General features: G+C 34.7%; 2 protein-coding genes across 4 annotated transcripts in view; both read left to right on the forward strand.

The window, feature by feature from the left end:
* si:ch73-204p21.2 (uncharacterized) overlaps positions 1-2473 on the forward strand; it is a 9043-nt gene extending 6570 nt beyond the window's left edge. For both annotated transcript variants that reach the window (XM_051132903.1, XM_051132902.1), the window contains 4 exons: positions 1346-1415; positions 1528-1590; positions 1706-1788; positions 1894-2473. In XM_051132903.1, coding sequence (XP_050988860.1) covers positions 1346-1415; positions 1528-1590; positions 1706-1782 — 210 coding nt within the window. In that variant the 3' untranslated portion in view covers positions 1783-1788; positions 1894-2473. The remainder of the gene's footprint in view (positions 1-1345; positions 1416-1527; positions 1591-1705; positions 1789-1893) is intronic.
* Positions 2474-5456: 2983 nt separating this feature from the next.
* On the forward strand, positions 5457-16452 carry znf395a (zinc finger protein 395a). 2 transcript variants are annotated; one of them, XM_051132896.1, is made up of 10 exons: positions 5457-5889; positions 9191-9424; positions 9535-9722; positions 9808-9914; positions 11768-11961; positions 12052-12152; positions 12244-12475; positions 12624-12722; positions 13274-13392; positions 15036-16452. In XM_051132896.1, exons 2-10 carry the CDS (start codon positions 9281-9283, stop codon positions 15145-15147), a joined length of 1296 nt encoding a protein of 431 aa, XP_050988853.1. In that variant the 5' UTR covers positions 5457-5889; positions 9191-9280; the 3' UTR covers positions 15148-16452. The 2 variants fall into 2 exon arrangements, with proteins under 2 accessions (XP_050988853.1, XP_050988854.1); XM_051132897.1 differs by having other exon boundaries at positions 5457-5780.
* Positions 16453-16481: the final 29 nt, after the last annotated feature.

Below are 16481 nucleotides of genomic sequence, written 5' to 3' on the forward strand. Positions count from 1 at the left end.
ATAGCCAAAAATACATTGTATGGGTCAAAATTATTGATTTTTCTTTTATGCCAAAAAACATGAGGAAATTAAGTAAAGATCATGTTCCATGGAGATATTTAGTAAAATTCCTACTGTAAATATATCAGAACTTAACTTGGAAACTTTAAAGGTGATTTTTCTCAATATATAAATTTTTTTGCACCCTCAAATTCCATATATTCAAATAGTTGTGTATCCGCCAAATATTGTCCTATCATAACAAATACATCAATTGAAAGCTTATTTATTCAGCTTTCAGATGATGTATAAATCTCAATTTCAAAAAATTGACCTTTATGACTGGTTTTGTGGTCCAGGGTCACATATAAAATGGTTTCTATTTTAATATACTTTCAAATATAATTTGCTGAATTTTTATCTTCATGATTCTTCAGAAATCATTCTAATATGCTGATTTATTACTTTAATTATCAATGTTGGTAACAGTTGTGCTGCTAAATATTTTTTGGAAAATGGTGATACTTTATCCAAGATTCTTTGATGAATAAAAAGCTAAAAATAACAGGATTTATTTAAAATTAAATTACTGACCCCAAATTTTATTGTTAGAAAAGATTTCTATTTTAAATAAATGCTGTTCTTTGTAACTTTTTATTAATCAAAGAATCCTGAAAAAAATATCAGGTTTTCAAAGAAATATTAAGCAGCACAACTGTTTCCAGCACTGGTAATAAATCAGCATATTAGAATGATTTCTGAAGGATCATGTGACACTGAGTACTGGAGTAATGATTCTGAAAATTAGCTTTGATCACAGGAATAAATTAGATTTTAATGTAGATAAATTAAAAATAAAATAGAAAATGTTATTTTACCTCACCGTAATATTTCACAACACTAAATTTATTGTTTTCTGTATTTTTGATCAAGTAAATGCAACCTTGATGAGCATAAATAACTTCTTAAAAAAACAAAAAAAACATTAACAATCTTACTGACCCTGTCGGCGCCAATAGCCTTGTGGGCAGTGAGCCAACATGTAGCGCCGTTGCGCTCCGGGTGTCCTGAGTTCAAGTCACGGCTCATGGACCTTTCCCGATACCACCCTCCCCCCTACCTCTCTCTCCCCCGCTTTGTTTCCTGTCATTGCTCTACTGTCCTATCCAAAAAAAAAAAAAAAAAAAAGTGAAAATGGCAAAAATCTTTTTAAAAAATAAAAAATAAAAAAATCTTACTGATCCCAACGATTTTTTTTAATATAAAATAGTAATATTGTGAAATATTTAATATATTAGTGTTTCTATAAACCATCATATAAATGTGGTGCAAATCTTGTGCTCACTTGTAATTCTCAATCATACAGGCAAAAATGGACAATTCAAGTGGTGCCAGACACAACCCTGCTGTTAATGACATCACAGAAGATGAAATCGGTAAACTGAGTTGTCATTGACAATGAATTTCTTTTGAATCTGAATAGCTATTTATCTCTTAGCAATGCAATCATCCCCACTCAGCAGATGCACTTTAATCTTGTCATTGAAGGTTTAGAGGCTGTGGAAGGTGGGGCTGCGTACAGACCCTGGAGAAGCCACACTCTTACTCACGGTACGTTTCTCAAGGACAAAAAAGATAATTGTGAGGAATTCGACCACAAGAGTTATTTAATCCCATTAAAATTGCCTTCCGTCTGATGTATGACCATATATCTGTGTTTCTGCAGGTTCAACTTTACCAGCTCAAATAAATGGCAGCGTTGGCACAACGAATGAGCGTTCTGTAACACTTCAATCTATCTAAGAAAATGTAATGGATGACCTGATTCTATTTCTAAATTAAAATACTTTTTGAGTGTAATTTCACATGACAATGCAAACATATAAGTATCTCTCTTATTATTTTCTAATTCAGATGACAAAAATAGTGTCGCTGCCGTAGGCCTAACACCACCAACTCTGAATGATGGAAACAAGCCTGCAGACAGTTTCACCATCTTTATTATGCAACCTGAAATGCTTATACTAAACACAACCCTTCACTGTTTGGAGAAAAAAAAAAATTCTGTATTCCTCTGGAGCCAGGCTGAGGTCCTGCTTTGTGGAATTGACTCCCATAAGTGCTACTTTGAAACTATAGGAACTATAGGAGCCCCTGATCTGTCCCTCATCATTGACTGGTCTGATTCAAAGCTGAATCCTTATGCAGAGATTCAGACAAGAATGGTTGGTGTCCCTCAGGAGAGGAAGCCTGATCTTCTGGCCACACCTGTTGTGTCAAATAGGGATCTCTATTCAGGTGGTCACAGATTAAATGCAGCACAAGCAAGAAAATCAGGTGTCGCATCTCTGTTTGAAGAAGAGGTGAAAATGAGAGACCCAAAAAAGAAAAGAAGATTTTCCTTTTATCTTCTTCTAATGAAGCCCAGTATTGTGACATTATTCTGTATTAATTTTCATTCTTATTAGGGGTGCAATAAAGACTTTATCTCTCAGGTTGACTGGTCTATTTATGTTTAACTTTATGGATTTAAATAGCAGCATAGCAGTGAAAAGTTTTAGGTTTTGAACAAATGTATGAATTTCAGTAGGCATTGTTGATGTAATTAAAGTAACAGATTCTTTAGAATTAACTCTCCTGTTCTGGTGAGATTGGCTTTATTCTTTAATTTAGGGGACATATTTGCTCTGAAGCACTGAAAATTGTGTAATGTTTTTTGATACACACTTAGTGTGTAAACATTTTATTAGTTTATTACATTTTATTAAAGTCTTTAACTTTTATGAAGGCATTTAGAGGCTGAAATCTTGTAATTTCTATATATATATGTGTGTGTGTGTATATATATATATATATATATATATACACACACACACACATATATATATATATATATATATCATTTATTTATAAGCAGTAAAAAATAAATTGTGTGTGTATATATATATATATACTGTTTATAAATAAATTATTTATATATATATATATATATATATATATATATATATTATAAGAAGCAGTGAAAATTGTACGTAAAATGTTTTTTTTAAATACACACTTCTCTGCTAAATTTAAGTCTGAATAGTGTAAACAACATGCAAGAAACAATTTTACGACTTAAAAACGCATGATTTTTGTAAAACATTTGTGACTGGGAAAATAGAACTTAAGTCAAACATTTTGTAGAATTTATTTTTTTATTAAATTTTAAAATGTTTTATTTATAAATCCAACATACATTTCTAAGAACATGTGGTTTTAAACTACATGTTGTAATTTCTGACATTTGACAAAGGTCAATGGCAATTTTCATTGACCTTTACATTAAATTGACATTATTTTGAACAAAATATGATTTAATACATCAAATATTAGATAACATAAAGTGACCACAAACCTCGCACTGTGAGACATGACAGAGTGTTGCATTTATTAACATCATCTGGGGGTCTCTGTCTCACCAAACATTATTGAGGGTGTTATGATTCATGTTCAGGTGGACATTTTGTTTTAAACCAGTTATTTCAAGATTAGTAAAACCTCATGAATCAACCTGATACTTAATGCTAAGCATATGTTGTGGATTTATTGACGATAGATATTAAATTTGCATACTTTATGTACTAAATTCCTAATGTGTGCTATTAAATGTTTTTGCTTTTTTCTTATGCACAATCAAATAATATATACATAACAATATACAAAATCGAAAAGCTTGCATCATGCATTTATCATACTTATCAACACATTTGTCTGTTAAGTCACACGTAGCTGCCAAAACCGAAATCGTAAACTGTTGTTGTAACACACTGAAATACATTTCCTTGACCTACTGTCGTTGACCTATTTTGTGTAGCGCTTCATACTCACGTTCGATGGTGAGTAAATAAATAACAATAATAAAACACTGTCATGGTTAAAGCCCCTCTTCACGTGACGCCTGTTCTTGCTGTCTTTTGGAAACGCACAAGGATCTGTGGCCGACGTGCAGAACGCGAGTTCTGTATGTTCTTTTACGTGGATGTGCTTTCGCGCACGTACGCGTTTATTGGACTCAACTGATGCACGAGCACAGCGCGTGGGGAACTGCGTCACAGCGTTCAACCAATGGCGTGCGACGGCGACGCCACCGGACTGGGAAAGCTCGTATTATGTAACCCTTTCATACCATCCCCCTTCAGATAACACAGCTACTGGAAAAAAAAAGAAAGAAAAGAAAACACAGCTACTGAACTTAAGATGCTTTCTACTGTACATTTAACGAAAACATACCTGCTGTTAGGTAAACATACAGACTGGCATTTTATTAACCCACTCATAGTAAACCATTGCAATTACTTAACTATCGTTTGTTATTATACCCCCACCCCTATAAAAAACAGTGCATTTGCTAGTTCCGAAACGTATTATGACAATATACGTTAATATAAAAATAACAATAATACTGAATAATTTTGGAAAGTGGTTGAAAATAAATCACAATTCGTTTTAATTGATTTAAACGTGAAGACACGCTAAATCTTAGCATGAAATTGGCATGTTGTGTTTAACAGCATGTATTTCTTTACTGAAAACAAGTCAGAGATGACCCCAAGGGTTAATCCTATAAAGGAAATGCATACAGTGCATCGGCCAGCCACAAGTACACCATGTACACAACATGCACACATTGTGTGACCCTAGACCACAAAACCACTTATAAGGGTTAGGCTTCTGAAATCTGAAATAAATCAGCTTTAGGTATGGTTTGTTGGAATAGGACAATATTTGGCCGAGATACCACTATTTGAAAATCTGGAATCTGAGAGTGCAAAATAATAATAGTAATAATAATAAATCTAAATATTGAGCAAATCGCCTTTAAAGTTGTACAAATGCCTTTCTTAGCAGTGCATATTACTAATCAAAAATGAATTTTCGATATATACGGTAGGAAATGTACAAAATATCTTAATGGAACATGATCTTAATATCCTAATGATTTTTGGCATAAAAGTCGATTATTTTGATCCATGCAATGCATTTTTGGCTATTGCTACAAATACACCCGTGCTACTTAAGACTGGTTGTGTGGTCCAGGGTCACATATATGATTGTAGGCTTAATGCACACTTCTTGTCATGAAATAAAAAGCATACAAATATGCAGGAATTCACGTTTTAAATCATTATTTGCACAGCTGCAACAATGCAGCCATTTTGCACGTTGTTTCTCTGCATTCCTGTTTAAATGCATGTTACAGGAGTACTGGAAAGCCGCAGAGATTTAAAAAAAGTGGTGTATGAGTACATGAAATACAGTACCCTATGTGTGTCCATTGTGTTTCTTGACCCTTCCTCAACTTCTGCGTAAACAAGTTGGAATTGTAGGGCGTGTGTCTTGGAAAGCGGGATTTAGCCAATCCGCGTCGACGTCCCTACCACATGGTCAGGTTGTTTACTACAAGAGCAGAAGCCCGCTAGAAGGCGCTGAGGAGAAAACCCGGCACTGGATCACGGTGGAACGCGTCATCTCCGTGAAAACGAAAGCAATGCGGATTAAAACGAAATTCAACAAACGCTCGCCTCACCTGTGACAAGTAAAGTGAACACTGTAGATTAGATTAGACTGCTTTATTAGCGATGTTCTTACGGTTTTGGTGCTTTATCAAGCACGTACAGTCACGTGTAACTGTACGAATCCAGGCCGGGATTTTAAATACCTGAACACAAGCCGTTCTGGGCTCTGAAAAAGGACATTTTCAAGTTACAGCCGGTCAGAGCGAGCCTTGTGGAAAGGGGGTGTGTTGAAATTTGGCAAAGGTACGTGCGCAGCGTTCATTGAAAGTTTTTCTTCTGTTTAAATGCGTTCGTGTCTTTTCGTTGCTCAGTGTGATTCTCAGTCAAGACTGCATTGTTTGGAGCCATTAAGGTTAGTACAGTGAATTATTATGAAAAGGCGTTTGGATGTTTGATACTTGTGGCTTGTTTATGCAACGTCTCGCTTCGATTTTAAACCGTTTAGGGGAAGGTTGTTCTTTTGTTGTTCTGTACTGATTTAAAATCAACACAGCTGTGAACTTTTGCATTTGTTATGAAAAAGCAGAGTAGAAAAAATGAGTTTTGCTTGATGAACTCGATCTTAAAATGTGCAAAAACGAACTTTTTCGCATTGGAAGAGATTAAGTGTCCAGCTGCTACATTCTGGTCAGTTTTGCAATGACAGCATTTAATGCTTTGAACGAATACTGGATAGATAATCTGCTCCCGCTGTGTTGTAGTCGCCTCTGCAGCGCGCAGCGCCGTTGCGAGCATGTGGGGAGCAACTCACGCGCTGTTATTAACATTCTGAATGTCCGATTCCTGAACGAACGGTTCTTTTGAGTTGGATGTACCTCCAGTGAGTTGACTGAGCCGGTTCACAAAACCGGTGAATGATTCGGGCTGGTGTCTTTCGAACATGTCCGACATATGTTGTTGTAATAGCCAGCAGAAATGTTACAAATAAAACACTTATGCGTATTCTGTACGTAAGTTTATACTAGGCAGAGTCGATTTAATAAATAACATTTTGTTAAAACGTGCAAAAAGTATCAGCTCTGAGATTGTTCAGTGCAAACTGAAGTTATAAGTTATAACTGACTTTGTTTTTATGAGCTGTATCATGATTGCAACAAAACGAATAAGACATTAAATCAAAGTGAGCACTTTTATTCGTATAAAACTGTAATAAACAGTGCTACGTGCCTGTATGGCGTCTTGGGAACGTTTCAGAAACATGCAATATGCCACGCCGGTGTTTCGGGGAACACGCTGTGACGTCTCACGTTATGACGTCATCGAACAACCGAATCATTCTCGAACCGGTTCTTTGCAAAGAACCGGTTAGTGGAAATAAATGGAACTTTCGATCGCGTTCATGTACCAAATTCATTACGTCATGCATATTATATATTCTTCAACTTTTATAATCACTCTTTTATAATTAGACTGCGGCTTTTAACAGATTTACGAAAGGAAAGTGGATTTTGTTGAAGGCTGGATGTAAATAGAAGACTTTTTTAATTTTTTTAAATGTTTTTTTTACATTCGAGAACAAATTAGTTCTTGTTAGACTTCTTAAAACGAGCATTTTAGTCATTCACATCTGCTTTGGATACTGTACATTTTATCTAACCGCTGCATATTGTGCAACATAGACATGTCAAGACGAGGTCGAAACACAATGTGAAGAAAATCATAGCAATATATCAAGTGATTTTTAATAGTTTACACTGTTATTTGTCTAACACCAGTTACTAATAGTATACAGTAAATATTTATTTTATTTAAGTGTTTAAAACAGCTTTCAGGATTCATTAATGAATCGAAAGTTCAAAAGAACTTCGTTTATTTGAAACAAAAATCTTTAGTAGTATTATAAATGTCTTTGCTGTCACTTTTCTAGCTTTTATCCACTGGTTTACAGGGTATTTACCTTTTGCATCTCTCATTCACCTCTATAATTCTGTTTGCATTGGCTTTATAAATAATGCATTTCAAAATACACTGCCAGTCAAAAGTTTTTGAACTGTAAGATTGTTAATGTTTTTCAAAGAGTTCTTTAATTCTCACTAAGCCTGCATTATTTGATCCAAAACACAGTAATATTGTGAAATATCTGTACTATTTAAAATAATTGCTTTCTATTTGAATATGTTTTAAAATTTATTTTATTCCTGTTATCAAAGCATCATTACTTGTCTTCAGTGTCACATGATCCTTCAGAATTCTAATATGCTGATTTGCTGTTCAAGAAACATTTTTTATTATTATTAACAATATTTAAAACAGCTGGGTATATTTTTTTCAGGTTTCTTTGATGAAAAGAAAGATCCAAAGGTCAGCATTTATCTGAAACAAAAAGCTTTTGCAACATTATACATTATACCATTCAGCTTGGAGTCAGAGAAATTATAGAAATTAATATTTTTGTTTAGCAAGGATGCTTTGAATTATTCAAAAGTAATGTCAAAAATATTTAAAATGTTACAAAAATGCTGTTCTTCTGAACTTTCTATACATCAAAGAAGCCTGAAAACATTCTACTCAGCTGTTTTCAATGTAATAATAATAAAAAATGTTTTTTTTTTAACAGCAAATCATAATATTACAGTGATTTCTGAAGGACTATGTGACTGGAGTAATGATCCTACAAATTCTGCTTAGAAATCACAGGAATAAATTACATTTTAAAATATATTTAATAGAAAACAGTTATTTTAAATAGTACAAATTTTTCACAAATGTAGTTTTTGCTGTTCTTTGAATCATATAAATGCAAGCTTGGTGAGCAGAAGAGACTTATTTAAAAAAAAAAAAAAAAAAAAAAAACATGAAAATTCTTACTGTTCAAAAAGTTTTGACTGGTAGTGTATGCAAGATGTATTCTCTCTTCAATGCTGTTAAATGTGTAGTATTTGGCAACCAAGGAAAGTTCTCGTTTAAATCAGTTAGAATTACTCTGAATCATCCTTTACTGGAACTGAGGAAACTTAATACCCAGCAGCAGCTGGTAATAATGGTTAATTCCTCTGTGCCCTAAACTGGTGAACATTCTGACGTTACGGGCCAACATGACCATAACAGTTTTATGACTTGCGTCAGTTTAAAGTAGTTTTCGCTTGGTTCGTTGTGTGCTGACAGTGACTCACAGTCATTGTGCACAGTTGCACGTAAACTGCAGATTTTGCATCATTCGTCCTGTGATGTCTTAATAGTTTGACACTTAGTTGCAGGATGTTTCATATAAAGATGGTTGGTGACTCACACTGATTTCACAGATCAAATTCAACAGGTGACAACAACGTTGAGACTAATACTAATATATTTGTGAACCAGTGTCCTGTCTTTTTTGCTATTTTTTCCTGAATTTGCAAAACTGCAAGGTTAATATATTTATACATTTGTTAAACATTTAGATATATAATCAAATCATATGTATGTCTTAAATAATACTTTTCTGTTTGGTTAGAACTTTCCGACCGTTTTTCAGTGCTGATGCTGATATCTAAAGAGGAGGGTGTCCAAACGGAGATAATATTTTTTTTGGCCTATTCCTCATATATACACAATAAAAACACCAAATGAGACATACACAAAATTGCTATCTACAAAACATCAGGCGCTTTTTCTGGCAGTAAAATGTGCTGAGTGGCCCAAACAGTAATCATCTGTTTGTTTCCCTTTCTCAGCTTCCTGTTCGTTGTTTGAAAAGTGCTGCTGAATCTCCATCAGGAGTTCTTCAAAGCAGTCAAGAAGATACAAGGTGCTAGAAACAGAAAATGGTCCCGAAGACCAGACTTGGAAAACGGTCCCCACTGGGCACCCTGGTGTGTGGTTCCTCAGCAGAGGGCCTGACAGAAATGGGACCCCATGGATGTCCGGAGAGCGGGCTTCACAGAAGCAAGCTTTACCCGGGACAGAAGGTAAGCTTTTATCGATTAAATCAAAATATGTAAGGTATTCTTAGTTAGGCGCGGTACACAATGTCAACAATGGTGTGTTTAGCCATGATGTTTTACCTGTTATTTTTTAGGTGTATGTGCACTGCGGAGGCCAAGAATGTGGAGGTGTGGTTGAACAGCATAACCACGTGGACAATGAGGTGTCTATCTTCCTGCCGCAGCTCAACCAGCACGTTCATCGCAAGCTGGAAGACGTGTGGACGAGCCCCACGTCCACTTCTACCTCCTCAGTCTCCTCGTCCATTGATGTGCCAAGAAGGTACGTCGTGTTATACTTGACTGAATGATGAATGCTGACCTTTTGAATGAGAAGCACTCCTTTATAACGCTACTTTGCTACTCAGGAGTCCAGAGACAGTGGACATGGATGAGATTATGGCTGCAATGGTGCTTACAAGTCTGTCGTGCAGTCCGGTCATCCAACACTGTGCTCCGGGGAGCGCAACTCAAGGTTAGTAGAACATTACATTAATGTTTGTTTGTTTCATAGAGTCAAAAGCAGCAATGCAATGCACAAATCTGGCATAAACCAGATGAGATTACTCAACGCTTGCTGAGGTGACTAAGGAGAAACCCCTACAACTGCACGTACACTTTTCATTAGTAAAACTTTCATTTTTTTAAACCCCTGAAGGATCTTACCAGAGTAAATAAGATCCTACTGCCTAAACTGAAATTTCTGAATAAAATATAAATAATACATATTTAATGTACAAATCATATGGTAACACTTTAGAATAAGATGTCATTTGTTAACATTAGTTAATGTATTAACTAACATGAATTAACAATGAATAATACATTTATTACACTGTTTATTAGTGTTTGTTAATGTTAGTTAGTAAAACTACAGTTGGTCATTGGTCATGTGAGTTCACAGTACATTAACTGATGTTAACAAACAATGTGTGATTTTAATAATGCATTAGTAAATGCTTGAAATTATCAAACTATGATGAATAAATCCTGTAGAACTATTGTTTATTCTTAGTTCATGTAGTTAACTAATGTAAACTAATGAACCTTACTGTAAAGTGTTACCAATCATATAAAATAGATTTTTTTTTTTTTATTGGTTTTGAACAATTGTTTTTAAAAAGGCTCTATTCATTTGATACAAAATATAGTAAAAAAACTATTTGTGGAATACTGTAACAATTTGAGAAAACTGTTTTCTATTTGAATGTATTTTCAAATGCAATTTATTTCTGTGACGACAGAGCTGAATTTCAGCATTTGTTACTCCAGTCTTCAGTGTCACATGATCCTTCATAAATCAGTCTGATAGGCTAATTTGGTGCTCCAGAAACATTGCTGCAAAATATTTTTGTGGAATTCATGATACATTTTTTTTTTTTTTTTTTTTTTTTTTTTAGGATTCTAAATGATCATAAAAAAAAAATAATAGCATTTATTTGAAACCGAAATCTTTTGTAATATTATTTGTAATATTATAGTGCTCTTTTGAATTTATGGCATCTGTGCTTAATAAAAGCATTAACGTTTTTTTTTTTTTTTTTTTTTTTAAATTTGATACCCAAGCAGTAGTGTATTTATACATTATAATTTATTATGTATTACATTTATATAGTATAAACTGTGGAATTTATTTGATATTTATTTTATAATAAATTTATATAGTTATTATTTTTTTAAATTTGCATTAGTATAGTATTAATTATTTGGATTATTCATATAATATTAAATTTTTATTTGTGTGTGTGCGTTTTTGACCCTGAACCACAAAACCAGTCATAATGGTCAGTATTTTGAAATTTACTTTTACTTTGTACTTTAAAAGTACTTTGAAGATTTATACATCATCTGAAAGCTGAATAAATAAGCTTTTATAATAAGCATTGATGTATGGTTTGTTATGATTGGATAGTATTTGGCTGAGATACAACTATTTGAAAATCTGGGATCTGAGGGTCCAAAAAAAACCTAAATATTAAGAAAATCGCCTTTAAAGTTGTCAAAATGATGTTCTTAGCAATGCATATTTCTAATCAAAAATTAAGTTTTGAAATATTTGCGGTAGGTAAGTTACAAAATATCTTCATGGAACATGATCTTTACTTAATATCCTAATGCTTTTTGGTATAAAAGAAAAATTGAAATTTTTGACCCATGGTGTGTATTTTTGGGTATTGCTACAAATATACCTGTGCCTCTTAAGACTGGTTTTGTGGTTCAGGGATACATGTATATTTTTTAGAATAATGTTGGATACTTTTCTGCTGGTTTAAAAGACATTTATGTTATTTATCTGCTTATTTACCTCTCTGGTTTTGTTCATATTAGCTTCATGTGGAATGGAAAATGGTTGTGGCGAACTGTCTGATGCTGGATATTGGAGCTGTGACCATGGAAACGGAAGCCCCGCCCCATCCCCACCCATCGCGGAGATCGACAAGAGCGCCCCTCTCGCTGATGAAGGCCTGGACATGGAACTGGACCAAATGTTGTTCAATGAGCCAACGCCAAGAAAACGCAAAGTACGTTGTAAAACCTAATAAAATTAGTATATTAGGTGCTGGTATATAAAGTATGTAATTAATTTTTACATGTTGTTTTTCACCCTCTAGAACTCAGTTAAAGTTGCATATCGGTGTTTGTGGCCAAATTGTGGAAAAATACTGACCACAGTAGTGGGTATCAAACGTCACATCCGAAATTCTCATCTTGGGTAAGCATCACAAGCACAATACCTGCAAGCCAGTAAATGTAGCAATCTCAGATTTTTATCGTAATCACACTTTGTATTATGTTTTCTGCAGGCAAAGTGATGAGCACTCCCAAAGGGAAGAAGACTTCTACTACACTGAAGTCTATCAGGACTTGGAACAGACCACTCCCTCTGGTGGCCACCGGCCTTCCTGCACTTCTCCATCCAGTCCCAGCCGGCACACGCCCCCCTCTCCCTCCACCCCAGAGATGCTCCAGCCCAGCCCGCTCAGCCAGTCCGCCCCGGGCAGCTTCTGGCAGGTCCATTCTGAGCACTCTTACCAGGTAAGATGCTTAAGATTGTTGCAACATAATCAAACAACGTGTTTCTCTTGAGGGCATTTAGTGCCTTTAAAGATCTGATCAGTATCGCATGTTACTCACATTCATGGAACTAACATGACTGTTCAATGTGTTGATGTGGATTCCTCAGGCTCCTCCACCCATTCAGGTTGTGACTCAGAGCAAACCAGTGTCTGTTCCTGTGTCCTGTCATTGGACTCCATCTCTCACAGTTCACCAGAGCAAACAGGTGAGAGTTTTCTTCATTAACTTATTCCGTCTGAGCACAGATGTCTTAAAAGAGGCCTTTTCACTAACAGTATTTATATATAATACATTGGCTATGCAACATTTTCGGAGGCCTTCAGAACATACAAAGCACCGCATGGTCTCAAAGGCATTCTGTGTTTTTGCACTGGAAATGGGAGTGACATGCACATGTTGTTTTCGTGTCCTTTGTTCCGCCCACAAGAAATGTGGATGGTGTCGCAACGCCACCTAGTGGAGTTGAGAACACTGTGTTCTCTTTGTCTGAGCACATGCTTGTCACTAGGATTAAAAAAAACATGCAAGAAATATAATAATGTGCCATGTAATGCATGTAGAGTAACTACAATATATTTTTTAAAATGAATAATTTGTTATTGTATGTCTGTTAGCAGTTTACAGTTTTGCTGCACTGATGCATTGTTTGTACTGTAGCGTAGTGTTTGCAGCTGTAATATAACCTGCAGTGCGTCATTCTGTGACTAATGGTGGTCTTTCTCTCCCTCTCTCTCTCTTTTCTTTGCTCGTCCCCAGGGCTCACCATTCCGCCGTCGTTCAGTAAGTGTTGGTGAACAGTGGCTCCAAAATAACAACGCCACCTTCAGGCCACATCCTGCCAGTGTTTCACCTCCAAGAAACCACTGCACTTCAAGGTGAGATTTGATTATGTTTTTAGTAATTATTTAATCTTATACTCTTGATGTCAGTCTTCATTTATAAACTTTATGTTGGATTAAAAAAAAAACTTGAGCTTGAAAAATAATTGCCATTTTTGTGCACAACTGACTACTTATTATTTTGAAAGAAAAGAAAAAAAAATGTTTTCTTCTTTTTTCAATTAAAATGTAGTACATTTCTCCACCTGTAATGACCTTTTGTTGGCAGGGAAAAATAAGAGCAGCTAATAACATTGTAGTAATAAATATATAAAACTATAAAAATACAAAACTTGTACACAGTATATTTTAAATTCAATAGATTAATTCTAGTCCAGTTCAGGCAGGAATTTTTTACAAGCGCGGTAGGAGAAAATCACAGACATTATGGGTTCGGATGTCAATAAAACCACCGACTAGACCCTGAAAATGTTGGAAATACCTTATGCCCCCATGAGAAACGGTTACTGTCCGTATAAGGCTAATGTTGAAAACAGCTGCTTAATATTTCTGTGGAAACTATGATACTTTTGTTTTCAGGATTCTTTAGTGAATAGAAAAAATTCAAAAGAATCTATTATTTAAATTAAAATATTTTGTAAGAATCTTATGTCTTTAATGTCAATTTTGATTAAATATAATGCATCCTTGCTGAATAATGTCATATATATATATATATATATATAGGCAGTCACGACTCCTTAATTCAATTTGAGTACTCGATTTTAAAAAATACTCACTGCAATTTGCCTGTGTCGAATAGTCTGCAAAATACGAAAATGACATTCAGTTAAATTAAATAAATATATGCAATGCAGGTTTAATATATGCGCTTTAATTATTTACATGCGTGTAGGTTATGTAATTTACTACATAAGGTTAATCCACACAAACTGTAATCATTTACATATGTGGAGTGTCTCAAAATCAAGAGTTTGGGTTTATTATAACATTCATCTGGAAACGCAACGTGCACCATTTTATCATATTTTAGAATAAATCATTTATAAACCTACGCAAACACAAGAGGATAAGTTACATCAGTATTTTTCTAAAAAATAACGTTATGCTAATGCTAACTGTTCGTCGCGATTTGAAAATAAAAGCTCAAACCCTCACTCACCAGTTTACTCGTTTTGATGTCCAAATATTCAGAAACGACAGTGGCTGTAGCATTTCTCATAAAGAAATGGCCCAATATTAAAGATTAAGTTGATATTTGATTAAAATATGGTTTAGCCAATATTAAACAAGAATTAGATCACGCAGTAGTGTAAAAACAATCGTGAGGCCGTTGCCGCCCTCAGTCATTTGTCAAATGCCTGTTGTTTATAACACATTATGTATTTAAACCGTTTTGTTCAATAAAACCATATGAGTCCTTGCTTTTGATACTTCATTTGAACTAATTATTATTGTCTCATTGCTAGGTGAGGTAATTTAATTGCTTAGGTAATTTTATCACAACAATTATCCAGTTACTCAAATAATGTTTTGTATAATCGACCGATGACTCAGTTACCAAAATAATTGTTAGTGACAGCACTAAATTACATAGTTCACCTTTAAAATAACCTTTGGTATTATTTTGTTGTATTGAGATTAAATGTCTTAACTTTGAATTTATTTCATACTAACAGGAGGATTCGGGGCGAAGCCAAGAAATGCCGAAAGGTGTACGGCATTGAGCACCGAGACCAGTGGTGCACCGCCTGCCGCTGGAAAAAGGCCTGTCAGAGATTCCTCGACTGAATCCTTCTTTAGATCGATGGAAACAGAACACTAACCTTGCAGAGACCCTTCAACAGGGGATCTTTCCTGGAACTATGGTTGGAAGAAACCAAAAGAGCACCTTTGTGACTTAAAACTTTTTCTACTTTTTATTACGATTACGCGTTTTGTGTTTTTTAAAATGGAACCGTGTTGGTGCTGGAAGAATGATAAAGCAAAAAGGACAGCCCCTGCACAACAAACTCCTGCAGTCTTCCTGCATTTATACCAAGAACTGATGAAGTCTAATCTTCCTTTTACACGCATTAAACAGCCATATACAACAGCAGCAGCCATATACTTTTTGTCTGATGTGGTTTAAACGTGGTGGAAAGTTTACTTATCATTCCAACTTAATTGCTATGATGAGACAGGAGGTCTTCACCGCGATCCATTGCTTTCAGGGGCAAAATTGGCAGCTTATGATTAATTGTAGATAAACAAGAAAGCAGAATAAGTGTTTCAATAGCATATAACGTTTATGTTCATATATGCCATGTTTACCTGCTGAGAAGCAGTTTTTTCTTCGATTTCAAGTGCAAAAGGAAGAAAAAAGGATTTTGTATTACAATTTTGATATTTGCGATGTGTGAAATCATACGTCATTATCAGTGTATTTCTGTGTCACAGGTTATACTTCTGTGGATTGAGATGATTTTCTGTCACATCAATATTAAGGAAGTATGTGTAAACATGCATGATCTGATACAATTACTCATTTAGTTTTTGTGCTTCTCGCCCCAGTCTGCTCACTGGCTGTTTGTCTGTTTGGATTGTGTTCTTGCCAAAGAGAATCTCAGCAAGATAATTCTTCATATACATCTCTGCAAAATAATGTGAAATGAATCTGTTGACCATTTATGAGAAACTTGTAACCAGCTGTTTTGATTGGTTCGTACTCTTAATACTGGGTCCAAATATTTTCTTACATTGTATAACACTTCCATACATCATCTTTTTTTGTTTATATGTGTAGCTCCACATCGGCAAAGCTTGATGTTTTGACAACATAAAACTGAATGTACCTTACCCTGCAAATCTTAATGCATTTCCGAAAGTCATGGTCATAGCTGTTTAAGAACATCCTAGTCTGTCTGAGAGACATTCGATGAACCTCATGGAGAACAATCTTTTTGTACATTTTTGTAAAGTACTTCCAAAGTATTTCCTTTTATGAAAAGTCATGAAAAGTCTGAGATCTGTTCAAGATAAAAGTATAATTTCTTTTCATGAAACGTATGTTGCTTCATGCCTTTTTTAAATAAACCTTTGTGCAAACAAGTACAACGGCAAGTGTTGCGTTTTAATATTGGTCC

This window comes from Labeo rohita, chromosome 17, assembly GCF_022985175.1.
Source record: "Labeo rohita strain BAU-BD-2019 chromosome 17, IGBB_LRoh.1.0, whole genome shotgun sequence".
NCBI classification, from domain to species: Eukaryota; Metazoa; Chordata; class Actinopteri; order Cypriniformes; family Cyprinidae; genus Labeo; species Labeo rohita.

Coding starts and splice junctions, on each gene's coding strand:
- znf395a (XM_051132896.1), top strand. CDS start 9,281: ATGGTCCCGAAGACCAGACTTGGAAAACGGTCCCCACTGGGCACCCTG. Junction 12,153..12,243: donor ATCCGAAATTCTCATCTTGG/GTAAGCATCACA, acceptor TGTTTTCTGCAG/GCAAAGTGATGAGCACTCCC. Junction 12,723..13,273: donor CAGTTCACCAGAGCAAACAG/GTGAGAGTTTTC, acceptor GCTCGTCCCCAG/GGCTCACCATTCCGCCGTCG.